This window comes from Anabas testudineus, chromosome 4, assembly GCF_900324465.2.
Source record: "Anabas testudineus chromosome 4, fAnaTes1.2, whole genome shotgun sequence".
NCBI classification, from domain to species: domain Eukaryota; kingdom Metazoa; phylum Chordata; class Actinopteri; order Anabantiformes; family Anabantidae; genus Anabas; species Anabas testudineus.
The window spans coordinates 1360776-1382171 of NC_046613.1; the positions used below are offsets into that span (position 1 = coordinate 1360776).

Genomic DNA, 21396 nt, shown 5'->3' on the forward strand with positions numbered 1-21396 from the left:
ATTGTCAGTTCCATACAGAGCTCCACTCTGAACGATAAAAAAAATACATGACTGAGCTAAACACACACACACACACACACACACACACACACACACACACACACACACACACACACACACACACACACACACACACACACAAACAAGGCAAGAGTATAAAACCATTTCTAAAGCTCTGCCTGTTTCCAGGAGCACAGTCATCAGAATAATTGTCTATAATATTAATTCTATAATAATAATTGAGTCTTCCTAAAGCTGGTTGTTTGGCAGAGACCTTGGTCAGGTAGTTCACCAGGAACCCAACAGTCAGTCTAAATTTCAGAAAATACCTCATTAAGAAATTATACGAATATGGCACATGTCAACTGAACAGACAGTCCACACAAACTGAGTGACTGTGTAAGAAGGAGACTAGTGAGAGAGGCCACTAACACACCGATGACTACTCTGAGGGAGCTTCAGCAACTGAGATAGGAGAATCTGTACATACAATAACTGTTGTTGGGTTCTTCATCAGTCAAAGCTTTATGGGAGAGTGGCAAGGGGAAAGCTACTGTTGAAGAAAACTCATGTTAAATCATGAATAGTGTTCACCAATAGGCATTCGAAAGAGTCCATTGTCCAGTGGCAGGGGGTTCTTTGGTCTGATGAGACCAAAATGACGCTTTTTGTCCATCAGACAAGACGCTATGTTTAGTGCACACTAAACATTGCACATCACCACAAACACACCATCCCCACTGTAAAATGAGGGGGTGACAGGATCATGTGGAGGGGATGTTTCTTGGCTGTCGGCCCTGGAAGGCTTGATAAGGTAGAGGGTAAGATGAATGCCTGCAATTAACTAACTGGACTCCACATTAACTTAAAGACTTTAACTGTTATACTGGACTGCCTGCTGCCTACACAGCATGTAATCACCCATATGAGGATGGGTTCCCTGTTGAGTCTGGTTCCTCTCAAGGTTTCTTCCTGTAGCCTTCTCAGGGAGTTTTTCCTTGCCACCATCGCCCTCGGCTTGCTCATCAGGGACAATCTGATTATTATGACTCATACATATTCACTGTTCATGTACTGTTCTTTGGTTGTGTAAAGCTGCTTTGTGACAATGTCAATTGTAAAAAGCGCTAGATAAATAAAATTGAATTGAACTGGTTTAGTACTGGTTTAGAACTGGTTAGTGTAGTGGTAACATCATTGCCTCCCATGTGGGAGACTGGGGTTCAAATCCCAGCTGTGGCCTATGTCCAGTAGGGAGACCTCCTCACGCTGCCCTGCCTACCCTTGTAATGACTTGTAAGTCGCTTTGGATAAAAGCGTCTGCTAAATGTAAACATGGTGGTGGGAGCATAATGCTGTGGGGCTGTTTTGCTGCTTCAGTCACAGAAACCCCTGTTCAGTTATAAAGAAAGAAGAATATGCTCATGTTTTAAAAGATAATGTAAAGAAATCTGCTGCCAGTCTAGCTTAATGTCACAACTGGATTTTTCAGCAAGATGGTGACCTGATGCATACATCCAAGTTGGTCCAAAATGTTTAAATAAAGGTACTGGAGTAGCCTTTTTAGGTCTAAGAGCTAATTAGCATCGATCATGTTTTATCAATCACACTTTATTTTAACAAATCAATGATACATAGATTTGTATCTTTATAACAAAGCTATAGTTGAATTAGTTGGGTCTGTACCTTAGCATGGTTAGCAAGTTTCAATGGTATGGTTAATAGACTTTCTCATTTGATAAAACTGAATGGAAACCACTTGTTGCCTGAAAGAAGTCTCACCTCTAGGGCATACAGATAGCTTCACACACAAATTTCGGATTTGATCCAAAACGGAGCTGTAAACACTCTTTACATGTGACATTTACACCAGTGGTGTCCAAATCCTGGTCTTTAAGGGTCACTGACCTGCAGCTATCCCTGCCCTACCAACTGCTGACTACCTGGATCAGGTGCACTCAGCCTATCTGGAAGTGGAAGCTGGAAGTGCAGGGATTGTTAGAAGACAAGTAGGGCAGGTTGGAACCCCCTGATCTACACATTTTAACAAACACAGATACAGCTAGTAACAGAGCAGGGAAAGGGCAAAGACCTGAGGCTGTCACTAGAAATAAGGCATACATTATTTTAAGCTAGAACTTTCTTATTTTCTAATGTAACGAGTGTTCCCATATAGTCTAAAGGATTCCACAATTATGCCTCTCAAGATAAAAAATAAACTTATCAGAGTCTCTTTTAGATTTAAACAAGGTGCTCTCTGTGTTAAAATGACTCAATTATTTTAATAATAAGACTGTTCACTGGTTATTTTGAAACCAGAGAAGCACTGAGGGTCCAAAGAAAAGACAAAACACCACTTACACATAAGCTTTTGTTGGTCCATTAGATCAATACTATATTTGCTCTTATGTAAGTTTAAAAAAAGGGAATCTCACCAGATACTGGATTCCATTGCTGTCGAAGTGTCTGCAGCTCTGTGGGAAGCGGGTCAGCAGGACTTTGATCAAACTCTGATACCAGGCTGGACTCATGGTCAGAAAACAGTCCTACAACAACACGTGCCAGTCACATAATGAGATACATACAGTATGTGTACTGTTCTACTTCTCTCCACAGTTAAATATATTACAAATGGTTAAAGTTTTTTATGGCTAAACTTCTGTGTGTCTACTTCTTATCTATCTTATTCTATTTTCTACTGTGAGATATTCCATCTATGGAGAATATTCCAGATGACATATGAATCTGGACAACTAAGTTAACAAGTTAACCATTACTATAAATTTTGAAGAGCTGTTACTACAAAAAAGCAAGTCATTACTTTGATGAAAAATAAAAAACCTGTTGGAGAAACAAAAAAACAAAAACAAAAAGGTAAATCACTGACTACAATGTCTTGTGTGACAAGTGCTAAACTATTAAATATTAACTATATACTAAAAATTATTATCTATTATTAAATTTATTTGTGATGTTTAATTTATCCAGTTATTCCACTAACATACTTTTGCGAAAACCCTTGAGAGAGTGTCAAGAAAAGGACATCTTGACTGTTTTAAATCAGTAAACTGTTGCTGATCTTTATAGATTACCTTAACTGAACCTATTTTACATGAGGAAAGTTATTTCTTATAGGTAAACTTATTGATTTACTCTGCACTCTATGTTCTATGAAGACACCTCTCCACTGTTGCCTAGTGCAGCACAAGGGGTATCTGTTGGGCGTTTTTACATAATTCTGTAGAGCCTTGACCTTACAATGTAAAGTGCATTGTGATTTTTTATTGTTGTGATTTTGGGTTCTATAAATGAAAACTGATTTAAAAAAATTGATGTGGGATTGTTCTCCAGTGTCTTACTTTTGGAATAAGGTAGCTTCTAAACTCTCATCACTACTTTCTGTAACTGTGCCCTTGAGCATCCATGCTTTTCTTTCAAATGATTTGCAAGCTAATGCCAGCTAACCTTACTTAATTTGCATTAGTAAGTGTCATAATGTCTGTATCAGAATAATATTACAGTATGACCAATGCATACAGTCTTAACAAACAACAATTCCAAAGTTACATAGTGCAGTTACAGACAATCTGGGTCCATCATTTTTATTTGTATTTTTTACCAGGCCTTGAAAGGTTTTGACTTAAAGGATGGTGGATGAATGTAAAATGACAGGCCTAGGCAGAAATCTTACCAGTTGTGGGTCTATCTCCCCCACTGAGCGACTCTGCACAGCCTCCAGTAGCTCCTCTAGTTCACTGAATGACAACTTGGTCAGCTTCAGTTTGTCCAAGGCCAGGTTCTCTCCGTGAAACAGTCTCCTCCATAAGTTATCCCTGCGGCAGTGACCCATTGCCTGTTCCACACTGGTCTGGATCTGTCTGCGGGCTGATGCCACCTCATTGTTGAGCAGAGGGAACAGTGGGGAGGGGTAGAACAGCCCCTGAGCACCTGGGCAACCCCCCACTAGAGGGTAAAACTCATTACCATCACTGGGGACAGAGGCGGCTGCAGCTTCCTCCCAGAGATCTTGCTCAGCGCTACGTGTCCCACAAGCCTCTGCACGATCTGGAGGAAGCCGACCACCCACCTCACTTGGATCACGGTGGATCTGAGGAAGCTTCTTGAAGCGGCGCATGTCAGCAGTGAGGCGTGGGAAAAGCTCTCTCTGACTGGTCATGATCACATAGAACCGTAACCTATATGCAGATTTATATTAGGATTTATAAGAACATTAATTTCTATTGCAGCATAGAAATTATGCTATAAACATGAAATGACAACCAAAGAGTCAAAAAAATGATAATATGCAACTTTTACTGAAAAGCATTCAATCAATCGTGGCCTCAAGAGGTAACAGAATTTTCATTTCTCCGAACTTGCTTTAAAAATGTCACTGCTACATATCCTGAGTGAGACTAAGCAAACTAGAACTACATGAATAAAACAGCAAACAGGTTTGTGTGCATCAACAACTGTAGGCTGCTGGCCACACCAGACTAAGTAAGGCTAGGGCAACATAATGTGTTTTGAACACAGAAAGGAGATATTTAGAGCATATACATTAAATATTTCATTTATGGAGGCAGAATGCATTATTGTTTGTTGTGTTTATTCAAAGCCATACAGTCTAGTGTTTATACTGTATAACATATTGTGCCTGACAGTATTTTAACCTTCAGAATCTATCTTCAATTTTCATATAAGCAAACATTGTTTATGAAAATGTATCTTTTTGCATTCACTTTTTTTTTTTTTGTTAAATAATTTAACAAAGCCAAGTGTAATATCTATTTATTATTACTGACTAGGAAGATAGATAACAGAGTTTTGTACTTCTCCAAGGACCACCATGTTAAGGTGGCAATAAAGTTGGGGAGAGATTCCAACAGTGTCAGCAGTTTAGGATGACCATCTTACTCTGTGACTGCTACTACAGCCCATGTGTACTAACCAACAATCCTCAAAACCAATGCATAGCAGCTCTGTGAGTGTGTGTGTGAGCTTGTGTGTCTGAATGGGTGAATGAGATGCAGTGTAAAGCGCTTTCAGTGCCATTTAGGTAGAAAAGCGCTATATAAGTGCAGATCATTTACCATGTACAGGGTGGTAGGTGTCAAAGTAACATCCACAAGGATGATTGGACCCAGTATAACATTGCCCAATGCATCATGCTTCCTCTGTCAGCTTTCCTTCTTCTTCTGTTGCAGAGTAGCTTATAAGAAATCTCACAGTCTGTAGGTGTCTTAAACCAAGACAATCCTTGCCAAACATGTACAAAATGATTCTGCAGACCTGTCAGATCTTTGCCTGAACATCTATGAACCTTCCTAGACTGCTGGGGAAAGATTGGTGTATGCTTGGTGAACAAGCATGCTTGCATTTCAACAGAGCTAAAGGAGTTTGGGAACACCAGACCAGACTAGTTTTAGGACAGTAAAAACACACCTTGCATTTACTACAGGAAAACACACTGCACACCTCTGAAGTGTGATCAGATTGTGATCAATTATGACAGAAACAGCTACCCAGATTTGCTACAGAATGTGGTGAGCATCATAGTGGTGTGCTGAGCTCTGCTCTCCCTAATAATGGTTATTATTGATTGTTATTTTAAGCCTTATGTCTTCCTGAGTATGTTCTTTAATATCTTCTTACCTCAGCAAATGCCTCTCCCCATCTGACTGCTCCTCAAATGGAGCAGCATTATGGCACACCACCAAGGACACATCAAAGTCGTCATGGTGGTGCAGGCCCTCCAGATCCTTGTAAGAACCTGAGCTAAAGCAGAAATACAAACATGAATGTGAAGCAGCCTAGGCAGGAGAGTGGATTTATCCTGTGATTCAGAGGTATTTGTACCTGTTCCATAGAGCCACTAGTGCATACTCGTGCAGGTCAGGAGTCCCTTTCTTGTTATCAGTGGTGACTGCAGTCTTGGACATGCGGAGCGGCTTCATGCCATAGGTGCTGGCGTGGTCAGTGATGTAATTGTAGAGCTGGTGAGCTGTAATCATCCCAGTGGAGATGGAGAAACTCCCTGATGAACACAAGAGTCAAAGGATCAGAAAGACACCAGATATCCCAATTCTTCCTGTACACTTACAGGGCTGTTAAACCCTTCATGTCCAAACATGAACAAACAAAAATATCTTTTAGAAATTAGAAAGATCTCTTGGTAAGGCAACAGTGGTAAACGGATACATAAAAGAGGAAAAGAAATTGAAGCCATTTCCATTAATGTATTTCTAGTGCTAGTATCTAACCTGAGAGACAAAAATATGTAAAGATTCCCCAGACTAAAACTGCTGTAACTGCCACTCAAGTGTTGCTCCAAAATAAATCTCACCTCTAAAACATGCACAAAACATCATAGTGTCAGGTAGAATGTTAATTATTCAGTATGTGTGGTCACAATATTGAAATAGGGACAGCTGAGGTTAAAGGCTGAAGCTTAAATTCTAATTCATTGCCACGGTAATTTGCATAGTATTTGAATTGTTTACTGTAAACCTATGCCAGGTTCTAAGAAAAGTTTTTAAAGATCATCAAGATAAGGACAATAACCATGTTCTGCTGTGAACATCTTACAAAGCTGACAAAGCTATAATAGAACAGCGAACTGAAACTTTAGTGATTTATGAAATTTAAGCAGTAATTTAGGCAAGTTAGTGTAAGTGAAAGTGTTAGTGAAATAACATCAGCTTTGTTCAGTGCATTAAGTATTTGTTGAAAATTGCACAGCTCTTTTTGTATATAGGACAGCTGATCAGCCCCACTGTTTACTTATATAACCATTAGTGAATTTTGCATTTTGCTGGTCTATTTATCCAGAGCAACTGGAGCTGTTTGAAAAACACCAAAGTCACCTTGGAAAACGTGGTTGCGGCCAAACTTAGGAATATCTGGGTGATAGGAGATGAAGTCATCCAGGAAGTCAGTGAGCTGGTAGCCCTGGCGCAGTGTCATATGGCAGCCGACCAAGTACTGATGAACCACTCGCAGGTGGAAGTCATAGCTGAAGGAGTGAACGTGCATCAGGTCCCGCACCTTATCACACTCCTCAGTGAAAAGCATGGAAAGCTAAACCAGAAGGGACATGATCATTACCAGCACAGAATGACCAGCTGACAATCACAGAGGGAAAAAAAGTCTTAGTGAATAAGTATTTTCACGGATGCAGAGGTTACTCTAATTTCAAACTCCAGTCTGGCCATTCTTATTACAAGGATGACTTTGTAAAATGAATAGAACCTGGCAGACAAAGCTTTCTCAGAATGGTCATCTGTCCAATGATCCATTTGTGAACATGCTTTGCATTTGAAGGGGAACAGCATGCTGTTCCAGCTGCTCTGCTCCTCGGTGAGAGACTTTTGTAGGAAATTTTGATATGAATCCGATTCACAATAGTATCTCATTTAATTAAATCCATCATCAAACAGAAGCTAACAAAAGCATTCATTGCAAATGCAAATGGATGCAGTGAACGACCCAGTGATGTTCCCACAGTCTGGTAGACAAATTAAGTTCAACCTCTTAGTCTGCTATCTGTGGAGCCAGGAAGCCGCTGGGACTACAGGGACATTTCAGAGCTCTGGGGTAGAACTTTTTCTGTGTGTGTTCCCTTGACTATAAAGCTAAAAAGTATTATTTCCTAACCTGTAATCCCAAATGGTTCATGTTCTATCCATTTAAACACCCTGTGTAACTTTGACAAGAATAGATAGTTGGGTTGAGTTGAGCGGCTGCAGCTCATTTCCTGTCAGCCTTACTCTGTGGAAGAGAAATTAATGACAGTGGCTACGTTGCCAAGAGAAGCTGTAATCATGAGGTCATCCAAAAAGGAGAAAAAACACAAAGCAAGTGATTAAAATAAAGACAAGAACAATCATGATACTGTACTACGTTACAAATAGGTACATGAAATGTCAATAAAACAACATATACCTACATGTGATACAGTTTAGGCATCTGATACCATTAACCTTGTTTGATTTAGATTTAATTATGTAGTGCAATTATTTATAACCCCATTTCAAATGTTAGGTTAGACATTAGCTGATCTTAATCATGTTGGGCTGTGAACAGACCAGGGAAGTGTCCACAACTTTGCTATATTAGAATGTGAATAACAAACAAGACCCTTTGGGGTATATGTCATATGTCGCTTATGAAATGCCGTTTTTTATGTGATGAATGTGCCACATGTACATATGTGAATGAGTATGTAAAATGAGTCATACGTGAAAAACGTAATGGAGATAATAAAAAAATGTTAAACACAACATCAGACACAACCACCTGGCAGTTAAGATGTTGGGACAGGGGTCAACACCTTTGTGTGTATCCAGTTGTGTAGAATACCCATGTTGACCTTTGTCCACCCCATTAATACCACCGGGTAGTGTTGATGTAGCTCATTGGTCTAAGTCTTTTCACACAGGATACTGAACTTTATGTAAAAAATCTAAAAATAATGTATTTGTTTTATAGCAGTTGATCATAGGAAATTCATTAAGAAGACATTATTTCTCTCACATGTGAAATAGTGTTCGACGTGAGTTGAATGTTAGATTTGTTTTACAAACCCTATTTCGACAAAAGATGTGACTTTTTCAAAAATGCAATAAAAACTAAAATCTATAATATGTGAATTCCCTTGCACCTATTTATCTGACAGAACTACAAAGAAAAGCTTTTCAGTCTTTTCAATGACCAGTTTAATTGATAAAGTTGGGACAGAGACATGTTTACCACTGTGTTATATAACCACCTTTCATTTTAATAATTTTAATTGAGGATGCTGTTGAAGTTTTGCAAGTGGAATGTTCGGCCATACTTGCTAGATACAACCTCTCAACAGTGTTGTCCTCTTTTCTAATTCTGCACAAGTTTTACGTAAGCTGTAGTTTGAGGATTATTTTTATTATTGAACAAATACAGTGCTCTTGTTCAATCCAAAATGTTAATAAACCTCAATCCTAAATATTTTAGGAAGTAGGTTTTGGTTTCTTAGGAGAATATCTATGTGTGCACAATGATTGGGCAACTGTTAGTTTGCAAAATTATTATGGAACTAAATGAAAAACAGAAAAAGTCCCATCTCACTTGTTTATTTTCATTTGCTAAAGTGAAAACTAAACAAACAACTCAAAAAATCAGCGACCAATATAGCCACACTTCTTTTCAGTAACAGTCATAAGCCATCCATTCATAATGTCTGTCAGTTGACGATCAACTTTTTGTGCAGCAGCAACCACAGCCTTCCAGACACTGTTCCGAGAGGTGTACTGTTTCCTTCACGGTAAATCGCCTGTTTAAGAAGGGCCTACAAGATCTCAATAGGGTGTAGGTCAGGTGAGGAAGTGGGCAATGTCATTATGCTTTCATTTTTAAGGCCTTTCATCTCATCAGCCTATAAAGCCTATGACAAATCTCGCTTCAGATATTTCTTGGCCGAGTCTTGACGTTTCAACGTATGTGTTTAGTGGTGGTCAGATTTCAGACTTCCTTACCTTGGGTATGTCTCTGTGCACTGAACACCTTGTACTTCTGGGCACTCCAGGTAGGTTGCAGTTCTGGAATATGACAGCACTTGAGGATAATGGTTTCCTGGTAGCTTCATGTTTGATTCTCCTCAAATCTTTAGCAGTTAACTAGCGTCTTTTTTTCCTTAATAAAAAATGTTTGATGGTTCTGTGATCACGCCCTCGAATCTTAGCAATTTCAAGAGTGCTGCGTCCTACTGAAAGACAATTTTTGACTTTTCGGAGTCAGTTAAATTTCTTTTTTGGTCTATTTGACCTGAGGAAAAGAAGCTGCCTAATAATTATGCACACCTTGATATAGGGTCTTGATCTCCTTAGGCCACACCCTCCCTCATTAATAAAATACATATGACCTGATATGCATTAATCCAATAAACATGTTTTAACAAGTTTTAACAACCATTTGCCTAATAATTGTGCACACAGTGTACAGTTTCAATAGAAGACAGATCTGGACTGCGGGCAGGCCAAAAGCTCGCGCTCTGTGTGTATGAAGCCACAATGTTGTAGCACTTGCAGAATGTCCTGCTGATATATTCAATGACTTTCTGTGAAAAGGCATTGACTTGATGGCACCATTTGTCAAAATATAACAAAAGCCTGAATGTATTAATTCTGACATATAAATATTATGAGCATAATTACATTTTGGTTGCACTATAGCACCACCACACATCTAGTTCATTGAAGAATTTGGTTAAATATCAATTTCTCATTTTTAAAGAGCCTGGTTACTCTAGTTACCTTTTACATAAATACATTTAATCAGATACAGATGTGGAAGAAATTATTTGCACTTTCCTTATAAGAAAGACAAACCCACAAAGGTCACTGAAATAAATTGAAACTGACAAATGTAATAATAAAAAATCTTTACTAAAAATTAACATTAAATAAAAAGATTTATGTTTTTAATTAAAACTAATTGGAAACTAATTTTTATTTATTATTACTTTATTCAGTTTCAAGTTATTTCAGTGACCTTTGAGGGTTTTTTACTTCTTTTAAGGAACGGCACCAAAACATTCGCCCACATCTGTAAGTGTGTGGATCTGCCATGGTTAAAAATTTTGGGTTCATATGTTCTGTATGCAAATTTTAAGAGAAACAGAGTTGTCTTTGTCTGAACAATGTTAGGGTGTTTATGATAGTTCTAAGTAATAATGGGCCTTCCTGAGCTAACCTCTTTTTCCCACTTCTTTGGATATAAGAAAATATTGATAAAGGATAAAAAAAAAAAGTTTCACAATATTACGTTTTAAAATAATGTATCAACTTCAAATTCAGTGTGGTGGTATAACAGAGGACAAATATTTTCATTTCATTCCATCACTTAAGCATTTATATTAATTCAAAGTCATAATAACCTGTTGCCTGTTTAAACCATTGTTTCACCTAACAAGCCTATTCAGGTTAGGTGTGATGTGAAACTAACCTAAAGGATATATTTTCAATTCAATTTTATTTGTACAGTGCCAATTCACAACAGCAGTCATCTCAAGGCACTTTAGAGTGTAAGGTTTAAGACCTTACAGTATAATTATACAAAAAATGATACAGAAAAGCCAACAATATTTGTGGTCTCTAACAAACTACCCTCTGATTGAAGAAGCTACTTGGCTGAGTAGTGAAACGTTTCAACCTAACAAGAAATAAGTTCAGTTGCCTAAACTTCCAGACTAAACTTCCAGAAAAATACACTTAAATTGTCTTTTGAATTTGTCAGTACAAACTACTACTTCTGTCAGATAAAAAAAGTAAAAAGCTGATTAATTTATTTTGTTTTAGAAAGTCACTCTTTCTGAAAATGGGTTTGTATGTATACTCAGTTAAGGACTTTTAAGTATTCAATGGAAAGCCTGCATAATGTATTTTCTAAGAGAAGGCCCTAGAATTAAAGATAACTTGGAACTGACAGCATAGTATTTATAGGTTCAAGGTCCATCAAGCCCTGCTACTAGAGATGCAAGAGGAAATACTGATTGTTAGAGAAAGGGCAGAGAGAGTAAAAGCAGTTGCACAGACACTTAGAAAATCACAAGCTGAGAGACCCACAAAAAAACCTAACCAGCAAGCACCAAGTTGGACAGCCTGTTGAAAGTCAAGGGGGAAAAGGCAATCACAAGGGAGTTTGACTTGGTCCTCATATCTTGCCCATGTAAAAGCAGTCTTTGAGATCCTAAATCCAGGTACACCTGGTGCTTATTTACTGTAAGTTAAGTTGTATTTTGTGGCAACTGGAGCTCCCACAGTTTTAAAAGATCGTCATTAAGCACTGAAACCCATTCAATCCCAAAGAGACAAAAAGACAGACATGTAGATTTGAAAAGGAAGAGACCAGAACTTATGGTAGCAAGCAGAGCGATGGGGAGAGGTGAAGCCTGATTGTAGTGAGACACCCCTCCCTTGAGAATATCTGGGACATACCGCACAGTCAGATACTTGGGTGGCATCTGGGAACGGCTTGCAACGAGGTTTGGTGAGGAGGCTTCCCTGATGGAGAGATGACATGAGGTGGGACAGGGCAGAGACACAGACAGATGGATGGAAAGGAAGACTGAAGAGATACTACATCCTAATGAATGAGAACATGGTTTCCCAAACCATTATCATACAACAACAAACCAATAAGAGAAACATTAGACACACTGGAGCTGTGAACCTCCATTTCAAAAGGCTAGTGGTGCCTTAGTGGACTACTAAAACCACAAGTCATTGCTGGGGCCAGAAACATCACCACACATTATATTGGTCACAAACACCACAGCCTTTACATTTATACCATTCATCATATTGTGGTAATACCCACTATGGATAATATCACCTTATTTATCATGATTTAGAGTACCTGTGTATTGTCACAGGAGGAGCCCAACTGACTTTATGCCATACAGATGTGTGCAAGATAGGTTTCATTATAATGATATTTAATGAATTAAGGTAGCTTTATTGTTAAACAACCAATTATTATATTGACAGCACTGTTGAACAGGGAAGTGTGTTGTATGTTTTTATGCTGTGATGTGAAATTGGGTGATAACTATTAAATTAGATTTTATGTAAAGGCAAGCTTTTTCAACTTTGCAGCTGCTAAAAAGCTATGATAATAATCTTTTAGGTGTTAATAGCTTAATAGTAATTTTTTTTACCTTGTAGAATATGCCTAAAGTCTTTAATAACAACAATTACTGACATAAATAATATATAAATATGATTTTTTTGTATTCTTGTATAATCACTGCTATTTTAGTATGAAGCCTGATTTAATTGCTACATTTCTTCTTTGTTCTCTGCTGCACCAGAATTGTATAGAATTGGCTATGGAATTACTTTGGGTGATTTGATAGTATCATACCTGGAGGAATAGGTGTTGAAATGATGGAAGGAAGATAAGACAAAAAAAAAATTCCATGAGAAACTTGAAAGTCACACAGTAACTAGTAGTCACTTAAAATATTATTTGATAAATACAATTTCTATTCCCAGCCAACATGGCCTCAATTTACCCTAATATCCAGAGAAGAGCAAAGAAAGAACAAGACAGGGAAGATAGATTAATTTGCTGAACCTTGGACATTTGACGCACACGCACTGGGAAATTTCTACTGAATGGGCTGGCCTCACAGTTTCAACATATGCTTATGATTTTACAGAACTGTTCCAAAAACTATTCTGTTTTAGAAATGCACACTACTGTTCAAAAGTATGGGGTCACTTGGAAATGTCCTTGTTTTTTGTGAGAAAAGCTAATTTTATAACATCAGATAGATTAGATGTTAGATATTTCTACTTTTAAAATCAAGAGATGGAAACTAATGTTTTTAATTGAGTCTCTACAGTCCCCTTCGATGGTACAGTGCATCCAGAAAGCATTTACAGCGCTTAACTACAAAAAATACCCCATAATGAGAATGTGAAATAAGTTTATTAGAATTATTTATTATTTATTTGTTTAATTAAAAAAAAAGTGATTTTCTGTTTTTAATTTTAAAAGATACAAAGATTTAAACAAACGTCTTTCACGTTGTTATTATGGTGTATAGTTTGCAGAATTTTGAGGAAATTAACACACACACACACACACACACACACACACACACACACACACACACACACACACACACACACACACACACACACACACACACAACACACACACACACACACACACACACACACGACACAAAGAAAGCACTGACTCCAAAATACCAGTCACATTCCACCATTTAAGAAGACTTCAAGAGCAGAAATACAGATGCCACACCATCAGATGTAATAATAAATAAATAATAATACATTTTATTTATAAGAGCGTTTTTGAACACTCAAGGTCACTGTACAAACAATCAGCTCATCAGCAGTTTGACTCAGAAAGCCACAAAATTACTGGACCAAAATTTTTTGATCCAAACCAGAAAAACTTTTCTTTCTTCTTGTTCCATCTTTAAAGCATGGAAAAATAGGCTCATTGCTTGGGTTTGCATCACTGCTTCTGGAACGAGCTCACCATTTATGCAGTATCTCATAAGTTGCACTCACACATTCTGAACATCTCCAGGCTTTACCGAGATAAGCGGCATGTGAGAACACAAAGGTCCGAGTTATTCAGCTTAGAGATCACCCTGCCTTTATCTTGCGATCCCCCCAGTATAAACTCTGCTTAATGTCAATGTAAGATCATATGGGAGGGCAGCAGGTCCAGAGTATTTACAGCAAGCAGTTAAAAAACAGCTTTTTGTTGATGGATCATGCTTCTTTCCTTCAGGAAACTGGAGTTATACACATTAAGAGTAAGTTCTCATTCGGATTTGCTCTGCTGATGCGCTATGAACCCCGCCAGCGACCACCCCGCCACCTGAAATCTATTTATCCAAGTGGGAAGACTTTCTCCTGCTGTGTGCTGCATGTGTGAAAGCACAACTTTGCACAAAATGGTAATAGTGATAGCAGCAGGATGAATTGAAAGGTTTATTTATTTATTTGTCTAATAATTCACAGAGAAAAATAATTGGAAGGAACTTCATCAGGCAGACGATGATTCAAAACACTCCACCAACTTCATATGTTTAAGACTAGAATAATCACTGACCAGATCTCCACTCAATGAATCTTGCATTATATCTGCTGAAGGGGATCCTAAATGAGAAATGCCCCAAAACAAACAACTGTAGGAGGCTGCACAGCTGAAAAAGTTCATTTTCATGTAAAAACGAGGACATTTCTACGTGACCCCAAACTTCTGAACTGTAGGGTATGTACTGTAGTGTGCCCTGACTTGTTTAAATTGCAGATCCATTAACAATGTGGCTGCCTTTTCCTTATTGACAAGACCCAAACCAACACCAAATATCCCTTGCTAATACACACTATGTGCATATCAAATCCTGATACTTTGTACCATAGAGGTTCATTGTTTCCCAAAAAGTAAAAATCTGTTGTTCCTTCATTACCATGAACACGCACGCACGCACGCACGCACGCACATCTGTGTGCTTCAATGTGCATCAAAGGAAAAATGTCCCCAGCCAGTAGATGGTACTGAAATTATCACCAATAATTAACTTTCAATACAGTTAAAGTAATAACATTATTTTCATTGAAGCCATTCTGTAGCAGATTTACTTTATTGTCAGTTGATAACTAATAAGCTTCAGCTGGAAGACAGCCACCCTGACAGGACCCACTCCTGACTCGAATTGGCTTTTGTCTATGTCATTAGCGGAGAGATTTAGAACCTTTTTCTAACCTACACTAAAAAGTATACAATACGGAATAACACAATGGTTTGGGTTTTAATAATTAAAAAAGGTTTTGTTATAACTGTGAGAAATTCCAAAGAATTCATTTCTTGCTGTTTGGAAGTTGAGTCATGGCAACTGGGCAAAGGAAGTCCAGTTGCCATGACTTCACTTCCAGATAACTTCACCTGGATGACTGAGAGTCTTCACCGACATTTCTTGCCAATGTACATGGCAGAAACAATCTCTAGGAGAAGTTTACCAGGCGAAATGTTGAATATAAGAGATTATCTGGATTTAAAGATGAACTTCTTCAGACAGCACTCATGTACTTGGAGCTGACACAGCGTAGGGAAATTAGTGAAAGTATTGAGGGATGAACTAAGACACTGTTGGTTTCTGTCTTATTAATAAGGTTTGTAACACAGTGAGCTTATTCTTTTGATAACTGTAGATTCTATCAGCAACAACTTCCATGGACAAAGACAAGATCCACAAACGTCAACAGAAAGCGCAAGGAACAGGACATTACACACTATTAACCAAAATGTGTGACTGAGCCTCTCTCTGAAGTCCAGTCTAAAAACATCATAGCTATGACCATCCGCATCCAAATATGAAGGCAAAAAGGGTCTAGTAATAATATGATAGCACCGAGAGCAGAGGAAAAAACTACAGCACTGAGCATTACAGTCTTCCTTTATTATATAAGTTGGTAATAATTTACAGTGCATCTGTACCTGTACCAACTCATAAACAACTGTAAATCCAGACTGACATTTAGTCAGGTAACTGGATTCATTACTGTAGTTAGAGTTTAATAACACACATACACTATGAAATATCCAAACTTTCACTTTACCTGGCCTCTGAAACCTTGTCCAAGACCTATAGCCAGTAGCCTTGTAATATCCCCTGGAACACCATTCCCAAACCTCCCCCAGAGGCCCTGGAAATCCCTGCACCTTTCTAAAAAACTACTAGATATATATAAGTGAGAAATCTAAATAGCTTTTATGCATTTTCTTTTGCTCTCTTACCCTCTCTTTTTCAGTCCCAACTACAGAAACAGCTTATTGTTGCATATCCACAGAGCACTGCAGACTCTGAAGAGCACTTACCTGGGAGTTAACTGTCTGGCCCATGGGAATGCGGGAACACTCCAGTGCATACTGCTTCACACAAAAGTAACATCCCTGGCAGAAGGAGATAACACATGGTGAACAAAAATGTATGTCATTACTATGTGCCTTACCAGTTTATAAACTATCCATGAGGAGCACAGTACAATAAGTGTAGTCTATGTGACTAAGTTTACCCAGTCGGTTGGGTTTCAGGGAGACAGGTGATATTTTAATTCCATTTACCATTTACAATTTCAAGGCCAGGCCTTTTTTTAAATCTGATTTAATATCTACCAGTTACGGTCTCAAGCAATATTTCAATAACTTTTAAAAATAGTGCACATTCATACACTAACACAAGTGGCTGGAGAAATTCATATTGAAAATTATTGTGTAGCTCTGCATAATTTCTGACATATTATGCAAAATCAACTTTTTTGTTATTTGGTAAATTTATATGACTCTATGGTGCATGTAGACACACACCAAGTATGCTAGAAGCAAGTTTTGTAGAAACCAGTGAAGTCTCCGGGACACAATCACTGATCTGGCTCAGTCCAAACACTGCCCACGACGACCAAGCCCGAATACATGCAGTCTGACATTGTTTGTCCACTTTCTTCAGCCAACTCACTCAACAGAGCACAAAGCAAGGACAGAGCTCTCCTTCTGGATATAAGAATGAATACACAAGTTCTAATACACAAGTACTTCTTCCTCCCATCCTCTCAGGATCTGAACAAACTGTGAATTTATTTATAATGTGCAACATACAATGACGGCTGCAGAACTGGTTGTTTCTGAGAGGGTCTGTTGACTATAATCTACACTTTTTTTTGCATGACAGTGTACAGGCAGATTTTAGGGGCATTAAAGATGTCTTTTCAATAAGAATATACTTGTACTTACAGTACACATACAAGAATTGTACCAAAAGAGCTGAAAAAGTAAAAGGGATTGAGTGACCTAAATAGCTGTTATAACAACAGCATGTTAATGAGCACCCTTCGTGATTAACATCTCACCTGGAAAGCAAGTTCCATCAACACAATCCCTCCTGGCAATGCCCTCTGGAGGTGATATGCAGTAATGCCAGATGTTGTAGACTGTGAAATTGGTGTACAAAACAATGACACAATGTTATAACAATGTACAGTGTTGTTACAGTGTTGTCTAATTAATACACCGATCAGAGTATAGTAAAGATGTTACTATGTAAATGAAGAAGACACTAGTTAATTCAAAGAAAGGCAAAGTTCTGTCAGAGGGATTTCAATTGTGACTGGATTTCCAAAATTAACAGTTGGGTAGAAATACAGTACAAAAAAGGCTACTAACGTCTGCAGCTCCAAGACCTCAGATGTTCACCGACTGCAAAAACGCTGATTTATTTTTTTTACTTCATGCTTTAAGTCAGTCTGTCCAATGACTTTTGATTACTAAATGATTAAAGGACTACAATTTGCTCATTTGTTGGACTTGTTGTCCACTTAGTGTTACAACTCAAACAGAAGAGTTAGCTTTTTTAGAAATTAGCAATAACATAAGAGATCTAAATCACATGTATTACTGTGTAAGATATCAGAACGCTAAGCGCAATTTAAAAGGAATGAACAAAATAGAAATCACATCTCGTCCCCTTTCACTTTTACTGCTGACACAGATGCATGGTTGGGCCGGCCAGGCTGTTAGAGGAAGAGCTGGTTCTACGACAACTTTTGCAAAACAATTTTTCCATTTAACTTGTACCTGATGAGCATGAAATGTCTGTATAAAACATGTAGATGTTGTGTTGAAGCCTGTTTCCCTGATAAAATGTGTGTTTCCCCTTACCTTAACCTGAATGCACCCTTAACCTGAACAAGTCATTTTCTGTGAGGATGAACTGACAACAGCTAGTTACACCAATAACGATATCGTTGTGGTAAGATCGCTGCCCTCTGTGGGAGACTGGCGTTCTAATCCTATCTGTCTGCCTTCCTCCAGTAGGGGTCCTTAGGCAAGACCTCATTACTCTTTTCCTGCCTTGGTCTTGTTCCTTGTTCCAGCAACTTGTTATACATACATAAAAAATGTATTCATACATAAAAAATGTAATGTAATAAACTCTGCACGCTCAGCCACCTCACTTTAAATATTTAAAAAACTGCTGAAAACAGAACTCTTCCGCATCTTCCTTTGCACTCGTCTGCCAAATGACTAAATGTAAATGTAAATGTATTGGGACCATTGCTGCAATAGCAGAGTCAGGCTTAATCCCTGAATGTGTGTTTGGTGATGTTTTATGCATCTCTGAGGTAAACACTTACCTTGGGACTGTCCTCGCTCTTCTGCTTAACATAGGAAAAAGACATCCTCCCCTCTGATGACATAGAGCTCAACATAGCAGCACGAGCTCGGGCAATGCTAAAAGACACAGAGGGTAGAGTGGGGTAGAGGACAAGGGTCAGTTATAGTATGGTCTGGTCAAACAGAGAGGTCTGGGTCCAAGGGCTGATGGACAAGAACATGATTCACAGTGAGTATGTCCTGCATTTGCTCTGGTTACATCAGCCATTGGGTATTAGTGTTGGGAAATCAGAGATCAGATAAGAATCAAAACACAAATGAAGATTAATGGATGAATGCAGCTAAAAGTGCTAAAAAGTCAGAAATTGAGCTAAATATTTTTAAGTTGGCAAACAAGAAATGTGCAGTTCAAAGCATGTCTATTATATCTATGGTCATTAGGACTTGATGTGTGTTCTGCTTCGTGGTGTATTGAAAACTGTATTCAAGATAAATTTGAATAAGCTTAAAAGAACAACATCATAAAATATTTGAAACCATTTTTGCAGATACAGACCTGCGAGCTGGAGACTGAGGTCTGACCTGGACCAGAATAAAACCCATGCTCTGCAAGTACTGGACATATTGCTGGAGGAAGGTGCTGGAAATTTCAAGCAGCCAGGGTTCTTCCTTCAGTCGACTGGGCAGCATTTCACCTGAGTCAGTGCTGTAGCTCCGATCCCGACCTGACGCTGTAGAATCACTGGAGCGATGTCGTTTCTGGAAAAGACATATCATTTTAAAAACAAAACAGAGTACAAATAAATAAGTAACTCTAATCCACTGACCTATAACCCCTATTCTACATAAGGATCCTCTCTGGGAATCAAAAGCATGTGCATGTACCTCCGTATAAGGTGCAGACTAAGAGCAATTTACAATTTTAAACTGCTCTACCTAAGTTTTCCCTAGAGAATATCTTTACTTTAACTCCCTTTGACCACATTAACTAACAGAACCATAACCTGGACTTGTAGATCACAGGTGGTTGGTTCCATGTTCTATTTCTCCACTGTACCCGCAAATGTTTAAGGCTAGAAAGTAACTCAATAACAGGAGACAGGTCAACAAGCACTACTGTCTGGCTGCCATTAATATATTTGTGTGGCTAGTGAATAGTTGTACTTAAGGTGTATATTAATGTATTCACTTTTTCACAATCTACAGACATAAGTCAGGAAAAAAAAAGGAATTGTAAGAAGAAACATACCTTCATGGGCGGCTGGGTAATCTGTTCCTCTTGAATCTGCTTTCGGAATGTAGGGTCAAAGAGGAGAGGGGTGGCACAGTAGTGGACCAGCCTGGAAGACTGCTTCAAGATCTCAAGATCTGTCGCCTGTTGAGACATTAATGGTTACGGTCACTGTTTAAGATGATGAAACTGCAGAGGGGAAGCTTGGTTATTCTCCATTTTCAGACATGGCAATACTAAATGCTTTGCTAGAAGAGAAAACTATAATTGTAGCTTCTCAAATTAATAGTGGTGAGAGGCACCATTCCCCCTGGCTCTGAGCCTTAGGTATGTATGTATATATGTATATAAATAAATACACACACACACACACACACACACACACACACACACACACACACACACACACACACACACACACACACACACACACACACACACACACACACACGTCTGCATGTTGCTCTCTGAACTAGAATTTGGGATACTTACTGAAATGGGCATGTTAGACTGTGCTGATCTCTGCTGCCAAGTCACAAACAGGTTCTCTATCTTCATCTGTTTCTCCAGTTCTGTCAGAAAAAAGTGCACGTTACCTCTCCATTCTATGTGGAGTTTGAACTTTGCGTTTAATGTTTAACTTTGTACATATCATGATTATTATATCATCATCATCATCTGTTAGAAGGAGTAGTCAGACTAACTGATTAACCTCTCCGTTCAGAAGCTTTGATCTCCAAAAGCTGGCCTCCATGTCGGGCCACCATATCCCCCTCCATCAATGGTTGAATGGTGCAAACATCCCTTAGAGCCTCATCAAAGGGAAGCAGCTCAGAGGGGAAGTGGAGAGGAGCAAGACTTCGGCTAGAGCTTCCCAGCCTACCCTGTTCTTTACTGGGCAATGGAGGAACTGCACTCCGCAGTAATGCATCAGGTTCCATAGACGGGCCAAGAAAAGGGTTGGGATCCTAAAAAAAAAAAAAAAAAAAAAAAGAAGAGACAGAGCTCAACAGAGAGTGAAAGAAACATATAGTAATAAATAAATAATAGTAAAAATAAAAAACAACATTAATGTTAACCTTTATCCCTAATAAACATGAGTTCAAATGCTCTATGTATCCAACCTAGGGTGATTAATAATAATGTACACTGTACATTCACTTAATTAATAGAAATATATATTTTCCAGACAATTTTAGGTTTCCACAGAATTTATTTAAATTGACCTTCTAATAGTATGGCCTTTAGTACAAGTCCAGCATCCACTATAATAGAGACCGTTTATCATGTGCAAAGGCAAAATCTTTATTAACACTTTGGGTGGACCAACTGTATGATGCAATCACTGCATTGTATATTGTGCAATTGTAAGTGGTACTACAAAATACAGCAGAGTGATACATCTTCAGTATAAAAGGACCTTGTTAGTTTGAGTTATTCTCCCGGTTATTCTTTTAATATGTATTCTG

General features: G+C 38.3%; 1 protein-coding gene across 5 annotated transcripts in view; it reads right to left on the minus strand.

The window, feature by feature from the left end:
- Positions 1-21396, minus strand: part of szt2 (SZT2 subunit of KICSTOR complex) — a 71164-nt gene that overhangs the window by 3095 nt on the left and 46673 nt on the right. For 3 of the 5 annotated variants that reach the window (XM_026346126.1, XM_026346127.1, XM_026346125.1), the window contains 13 exons: positions 20640-20895; positions 20420-20499; positions 19946-20071; positions 19253-19455; positions 18717-18813; positions 17433-17513; positions 16405-16479; positions 11973-12038; positions 6867-7080; positions 5860-6037; positions 5656-5778; positions 3692-4196; positions 2436-2546 (listed from right to left, as the gene is read on the minus strand). In XM_026346126.1, the coding sequence (XP_026201911.1) occupies positions 2436-2546; positions 3692-4196; positions 5656-5778; positions 5860-6037; positions 6867-7080; positions 11973-12038; positions 16405-16479; positions 17433-17513; positions 18717-18813; positions 19253-19455; positions 19946-20071; positions 20420-20499; positions 20640-20895 (2115 nt within the window). Of the gene's footprint in view, positions 1-2435; positions 2547-3691; positions 4197-5655; positions 5779-5859; positions 6038-6866; positions 9576-11972; positions 12039-16404; positions 16480-17432; positions 17514-18716; positions 18814-19252; positions 19456-19945; positions 20072-20419; positions 20500-20639; positions 20896-21396 lie in introns of those variants that run through there. The other 2 variants (XM_026346128.1, XM_026346129.1) reach the window with 2 other exon arrangements.